This window comes from Odontesthes bonariensis, chromosome 20 (genome assembly GCF_027942865.1).
Source record: "Odontesthes bonariensis isolate fOdoBon6 chromosome 20, fOdoBon6.hap1, whole genome shotgun sequence".
NCBI lineage: Eukaryota > Metazoa > Chordata > Actinopteri > Atheriniformes > Atherinopsidae > Odontesthes > Odontesthes bonariensis.
Genome location: NC_134525.1, coordinates 22,486,279 through 22,493,492, shown reverse-complemented (window position 1 = coordinate 22,493,492; position 7,214 = coordinate 22,486,279). Strand labels below are relative to the sequence as shown.

Genomic DNA, 7,214 nt, shown 5'->3' with positions numbered 1-7,214 from the left:
TTACAGCCCGTTTAGAGAGCCCAGTGAGCAGGCCGTTACAGTAGTCTAACCTGCTGGAGACAAACGCATGGATCAGTCTTTCTAAGTCTGGTTTAGACACTATTCCTTTGATTCTGGCAATGTTTTTTAGATGGTAAAAAGCTGCTGATGTTACTGATTTAATGTGGCTGTTAAAGTTCAGGTCTGAGTCCAATATTACCCCGAGATTTCTAACTTGATAATTAGGTTTCAGAGAGAGAGTTTCAAGGTGACTGATAACACTTTCTCTTTGTTTCTGTGGGCCACAGACAATGATTTCAGTTTTGTCGGAGTTTAGCTGGAGAAAATAGTTTTGTATCCACACACTGATCTGTTCGATGCAGTGACACAATGTATCTTAAAAGTCAACAGTGAGCAGTATCAGTGAGCAGTAACAGCTACCCGCTAAGATTATGCTGGCGGGAACAAGTGAGTGGACACGAGTTGCTACCAGCTAGGACTCCAAGAATTGCTTGCTTTGCCCCTGGCTTTTTTCTCCTCATAGCTTGCAATAAATTCTCATTTTATGAGAGGTCTGTATTTGGGTAGGTCCAGAATAGCATTTTTTTTTTACTAGATTAGAGAAAATGTAGAGTAGTTTTAAGGCCATGAAGAGTTTGTTTTTTTGGTAAAAACTACCAAATGTACAATGACACAGCCCCCTGGAGTCTCTTTTTAACTAAAATCAATAGTTAATCTGGAAAAAATGTCCACATTTTACATCCTGCAATTATTGATAAAATAAATGTTAGGCCTAACCATTTTCCATAGACACTGATTCAACGAGTCAAATTCGATCCAAGAGTTTATTTTTATTCAAACATTTTTAGATATAACAAAGAAGGCTTTTATTGCAAAAGTCTTCACCGGAAGTCTTAATCTCCAATCTGTTAGATTTGACTCCAAACTTGCTAGGGCGCAAACTCCATAGCAACCGGATCACGAGAAAAGGAAAATTGAGAATTTACGTTTTTATCTTTGAATATTAGGGAATGAGCAGTAGCATCAGAAGATGACGCGTCTTTCCAATAAATCTAGACCGGAAAGAGAAGTTTTGCCGTGAAATAAAAATGCCCTCAACAAAAGTGATTAAACCCAAACCTGTGGAGGCGACCAAGAAAACACTGGTTAAAACCAAACCTGTGAAGGTAATAGCAACCAGCGGGGCAGGAAGTGAACTCGAAGTGCCTGCTGTGCGTCAAAGCCGCGCGTCGAGCTGCCCGAGGTACCTGCAGCAGCAGCAGCAGCAGCAGGGCAGGTGCGAGAGGAGCATCGCCGGGGTGCGGGGATTAGCCTCCAAACCGGGCTGCGAGAGGAGAGTCAGGTCCACATCCACTGCTCCAAAACTCACAGAGAAGGACCCCAGAACCAACCCGGACCACCGGAGGGCGACCAGCTCCGTTAGACAGACTGCAGTCAACCCAAAATGCCGGGACACGACAGTGTTTGCGAGTCAGAGGGAGCTGCGGGGCGCCAGAGCCGAGACGCGGTATACGATTCAGAGGTGAGACGGACAGGATGGGCCTCAGTGGAGTGCTGTGACAGGTCACAAACAGAAGTTTGAGAGGTTTGAGTGTCATTTTATCCTCTATTGGCTGCTCCACTTCAGAAACATGTAACTGCAAAACAACGTATTGACGCCCTTAAACACTCTAAATAGAGTCTGTATCTTGCAGATTTTTCTCCTCTGTGTTGTTTCTCGGGGTATTATTTGACTTTTCTGCTGTCCGACTGAAACAGCATTCTTTTAAGCAACCAACCAGCCTACCACCAGATCAATGTTGACTTTAAATTGAAATTAAACACCTCAGACATATAAATAAGCAGTTTAGCTAATGGATAAAGGTGCTCATGACGTCATATTCAACTGTTTAACATGTCATTTTTGTTTCTCTAATTGCTTTAATGATGTTAAAATAATCTTGTACTGATATAATCAACTCATTAAATCTGAATGTTTACACTAAACAAAGACTCAGATTAAGTCATGTAATCCTCAGAAATGTGTGTTTTTTTTGTCAGTTTGAAAGTAATCTTGTTTATTATTCTTTTAAAGATTTTAGAAAACTTCCAGCATCATTATAAGGATCCTCATAAATTCTTCTAATTTAAGCATTAAAGTTACCATGTAGACATTGTGCATTTATTTCTACCTGCGTGTGTTGAGGCCAGTGTTTGGACACGACAACATATAGGTGCATCCTGCTGTGAAAGGCAGATACAGTCCTGAATTATTCTGCTCCCCGCTGCTGTCTGCGGCCATCTGTCGCAGCAGGTTAATCCCCAGAAGTTTTACCACCCACTGGCCTAACAGTCCTGCAGGTCAACTGCTGCAGAGCTGAGCGTCAGAACCACGCGAGCCACATCATTTGAACGTATTTTGGTTTTTATATTTCACATTCTTTTATTGAAATTTGAAAATATAAAGAATCTTTATAATAAGGGTTGTTTTCTTGTTGTAGTAACATGTCTGGGAACATTTTTACAGTAGGCTCTGAGGAACAGTTGAACTGGTGTTTACTTTGATGAGAACTGTGCCGCACTGGATGGTTCAGTTCCAAAGAATTCTGGATCAAAGATGAGTTCCCAACCTGTGATGTCATTAGAAAGGCTGAGGAGCGATGACATTAACAAATTAGGTGGAAGGTCCCTTTTGGTTTCAGACAACCTCCTCAAAAGGAACCAATAATCATCTGCCTGCTTCTTTACTGCAGGACAATTAACAAAACTTCAACAGAGCTTTGGTTAGTAAGGTAATAAAATCAAATAAAGTGTTCCCGACACTGCTGAGAACCTGTGGAGCATCCTTACACTGAAGATCTGTGACCTTCACCTCACATCATCTAAACAGACATCTGGAGTGGAGAAATATAACAAGAGTGAGATCCACAGCAGCAGAAGAAACTGATGTTTGGCCACAAGGGTTGATTGCCGAAATATAAAACCACAATGTTAAATAGAAATACTATTTTACACTAAACTCATAAATCTGTTTTTTGCCATGCCATTCCGAGAAGAAAATGTAGATAGAGATGTGTGCTGTGATCCTCAAAGCTGTTAAGATACAGATGAAAAAATGTCATCAGTTTCTCCAACATTTGAAGAAACTGACCCATGATCTAAACGTTTAATGCCACACAAGGAAACATCTGACAGCTTCACCTAAATCTCCTTTTATTTATTTACTCCTCCATTAAGACAGAAGCTCAGTGCTGTTTGTTCGTCTGCACACAAAAATCCAAGTTTGAACTTCACAAAACTAAGTGAAGAGTTGGAACACGAGCAAAAGCAGAACCCAAAGAAATCACTCTCTTAAAATTCATATGACATATTTAGAGTAATGTACAATAGTCCTGATCCAGCCCTCATTTCTTTATATTTTCCTTCCAAGCAGCCAGACTTTCTGTTAATCTTTCAAAGGGATCTTGAGCAAACTGTTCACTGGGACATCTAGTTCCTCACGTGTTGAGTGGTGCAACCACTTAAAGTGGTCTTGAGCAATAGTTCTCCAGGCTTTCTGAAGGTCTTTCAAAGTTTTTCTTTGGACATTGGCTGCTTTTTCACTCATTTTCAGTCCAATCCTTGTACTTTTTTTGTTTGTTAAGTCACTTAACTCTCACCTATGAATCATTCAAGCAGAAAAAAGGCTCCTAACTCAAGGGATGAACCAGTGTTGTGTCGACACATAACAGATAACTTGGCAAAGAACCAGTTTTAAATTGTATTTATATTTTTGTATCTTTCTTTTCCTGAAGACTACTTAAAAAAATGACAGAAAGCTTGTCTAAGAGGGTTCAGGCTGTGTTGAAGCTGAGATGATGGATGAGGAATAATTTAGGATGATTCCTTTCTTTTTTTTTACAATCCCCTCTTTTGTTGTTGTGTATGAGAGTTTTAATTATTATTTTTTAAAAGGGTACAAATAAATAGAGAATAAAACATGTGCCTTTTTTTGTTTGTTTCAGTTCTAAAGCTTTCACAGTCATCCCCCCAAATCCAAAGAAAAGAAGAGAGATCCAGAGAAGTGAGTAGTCTTCTTTGCAGTTCATCAGTAATGTCTTAAAGCAGCTGGATGTAAATCATTGTATCTGTATTGTTGTTCATCGTTGTGTCATATCTGATTGGTGGTGCAGAAGCGGAGGCGGAGCTCGCCGCTTTAGAGGAGCTTCGGCTGAGCAGAGCGATGGCCTACGTGTCCATTAATCCCAGTAGTGTTGGTGAGAGACCTGCAAAGGGAATATTCGCTGTTCATTGTGTTGACTTGTATGTTCTCTGACCATGTCTGTTTGTGTCACGTTAACAGGTGGCTGCATGAGTCTGGAGGAAGTACGGCTTAAACAGCAGCAGGAAATGATGCAAGCAAAGAGGAAACAGAAGCAGGTGTGACAACTTAGAGGGCTCTTGGGTTCATTTTTTTTTTAAATTTCTGGGTCACACCAAACAGCTGTCACATCACACATGGGATTACAAACCACACAAACATTATCTGATACACATGAAAGAAAAAAATCCAAATGAGCTGTTATTACTTGGAGTTTATCCTGATAAAAGGTGACTTGCTAACTTATACAGTCATGTAAAAAGTTAAGCTCACTCTCAGAATATGATAAAATCTAAGTGAACCTCATGATCCAGAAGCTTGTTGAAGCACCTTTAGCAGCAGTAAGTTGCAGTAATGGTTTTCTGTGTGACGTTATCAGTCTCTCACATGGTTCAGGAGGAATTTTGGCCACTCTTCTTTCCAGCGTTGCTTCAGTTCATTGAGGTTTGCAGCATCGGTTTATGCACAGCTCTCTTAAGGTCCCACCACAGCATTTCAGTCAGGTTGAGATCTGGACTTTGACTGGACCATTGCAACATCTTGATTCTTTTCTTTTTCAGACTATCTGTTGTAGATTTGCTGCTGTGTTTTGGATCATTGTCCTGTTGATGACCCAGTTTCAGCCAAGCTTTAGCTGTCAGACAGATGGCCTCACATTTGACTCTAGAATACTTTGGTATCCAGAGGAGTTCATGGTGGACTCAATGACTGCAAGGTGCCCAGGTCCTGTGGCTGCAGAACAAGCCCAAATCATCAGCCCTCCACCACCGTGCTTGACAGCTGGTATGAGGTGTTTGTGCTGATATGCTGTGTTTGGTTTTCTCCAAACGTGCTGCTGTGCATTATGAGCAAACATCTCCACTTTGGTCTGGTTTGTCCAAAGGACATTGTTCCAGAAGTCTTGTGGTTTGTTCAGATGCAACTTTACAAACCTAAGCTGTGCTGCCATGTTCTTTTTAGAGAGAAGAGCGAGAGAGACAAAACTTCTGCTTCTATAGAGGTGCTCACACTTACTGATGATCAGTTAATCAGTGCATTGATCAGCAGCTCCTTGCTGCTACTGACCTTCTTAATTCCTGTGGAAGCACTAAGGGTTCACTTAGTTTTTCACACACTACTTCTGTGTTGTTGTTGTTTTTTTTTAAACTTTTTGTTACATATATAACAACACAGTGTAATATTTCATGTGTTGTTCATCTGAGGTTGTTATGACCTCACTTTAAGACCTGGTGAGGATTGGATCTTTTTTTGTTATGTCCTAATTTAAACGATAGAATTGAAAGATGGAGTACTTGATTTCCTTGCTCATGGCTGTACCTAAAGTGTATCAGGGATACAGGTCAGAGCTAAATCTGCCAGCTTTTGATATAAAACATATCTGGAAAGACTCACCTGTCCCGACCATCACATCTGCTCTCATCTTGTTCATTTCAGATAAAGACACAGGTGATGGAGGAAACACCTGTCCTGACGAGCTGATCGCCATGTCTCGTCTCGTTTCTGCCGGCAGCTTAATTCCTCACTGTAGCTGCAGATTAAATTTTAATGAAAAATGTCTAATAAAATGTACAATTTACAAAATGTATTCATATTATTTTATTCATAAAATAATTCATGTGTATGACTTTCCAACGATTGAATTCATCATAGGTTTTGTATAAGTTGTTTAGTATACTGTGTTTTACATGTTAACATATCCATTCATGCTAAATACAGTTCATAAAGCTCAGTGGAATTAAAATAAAACATCTGTACTCTCTCATCAGAAGGAGAATCCCTCACAGAAACTGTTTGATTAAAGAGAACTCAAACATTACAAACTGATTTGTGCAGCTGTTCCACATCAGAAAGTGTTACCCACTTCTCACCAGGAACATGAAATATAAAGTGTTGTTCAAAAGTGTTCATCCAGCCTTCGTTTCTTTATGTTCTCCTTCGACATTTCATCCAGTACTACTATGTGGCTCACTGATGTGCTTTTAACAGCTTCTAGATAACAATGAAGCTCTGTGGTATTTAGGAATGAAGAATATACAGGTTTACGTTTGTTTTTAGACAAGAAACAACGTGTCATATAACCAGACTTGTATACTTTAAGGTTTATAGAGTATATTTGCACATTCTTTTTACATTTTTTTTAATTGGAATAGACTGAATTTTCCCACTTTTAGACAGATACGTTGCATGTAAATGGTTGAAAATTAATCTTCTTGGTAGGCTGCAAATAAAATAACTTTAGGATATAAAAAATGTGCTATTACTGCCAACATATATTTGCCAAGAGCTTAAATCTGCCTTTACACACATCATCATAACAAATTACAATGACCTCCTAAAATTAACTTTGCAGAAATCTTTAATGGAGTTTAATATTAGTTTATTGTAAGTGGAAATTTACTGGTACTTTTAAGTAGAAACATGTCCTTATAATAAAATCTACAAGCACGTTATATAAAGTTAAAATCCTCCGGGGATACCGAGAAAAGCAAGTCGTATTTATTTCTGTTGTTCCCTCCTTTACCAGCAGAGGTCGTGTTCCACATGATTCAGACGTTGCGATATTGATGAAGATCACCGTGTTTGGAAACATTTCAAGACACAGTCAGTATCACTGTCAGGGTACTGGACTTATAATATAATACCAACAAGGTGACGTCACAGTCAAACATCATAAACTTTTTAAAAATAGGAATTAAATATGAGTTTTATTTAATTACGATTATTCATATGGTGCATTTATATTATTTGCATCAAAAAGACATAAACAAATTAAAAGCAAAGAGACCTAAATGTCAGAGTCGTGTTTCTGCCTCCGGCATCCATATCTCAAATGTCACGTTGGACTGAAAAAGTGAACTGCGCATGCGCCACAGGT

The 7,214-nt window shown here is 39.2% G+C and overlaps 1 protein-coding gene across 1 annotated transcript; it reads left to right on the top strand.

The window, feature by feature from the left end:
* The first annotated feature begins 922 nt into the window (after window positions 1-922).
* On the top strand, window positions 923-6,327 carry LOC142370044 (uncharacterized). Its single transcript, XM_075452464.1, has 5 exons — window positions 923-1,522; window positions 3,984-4,042; window positions 4,152-4,235; window positions 4,322-4,398; window positions 5,774-6,327. Exons 1-5 carry the CDS (start codon window positions 1,089-1,091, stop codon window positions 5,816-5,818), a joined length of 699 nt encoding a protein of 232 aa, XP_075308579.1. The 5' UTR covers window positions 923-1,088; the 3' UTR covers window positions 5,819-6,327.
* Window positions 6,328-7,214: the final 887 nt, after the last annotated feature.

What these genes read in the sequence shown, in the direction of transcription:
- LOC142370044 (XM_075452464.1), top strand. Translation starts at nt 1,089, where the DNA reads ATGCCCTCAACAAAAGTGATTAAACCCAAACCTGTGGAGGCGACCAAG. An exon ending in ACGCGGTATACGATTCAGAG is followed by an intron (nt 1,523 to 3,983) that starts GTGAGACGGACA and finishes TGTTTGTTTCAG; the next exon opens with TTCTAAAGCTTTCACAGTCA. An exon ending in AAGAAGAGAGATCCAGAGAA is followed by an intron (nt 4,043 to 4,151) that starts GTGAGTAGTCTT and finishes TTGGTGGTGCAG; the next exon opens with AAGCGGAGGCGGAGCTCGCC.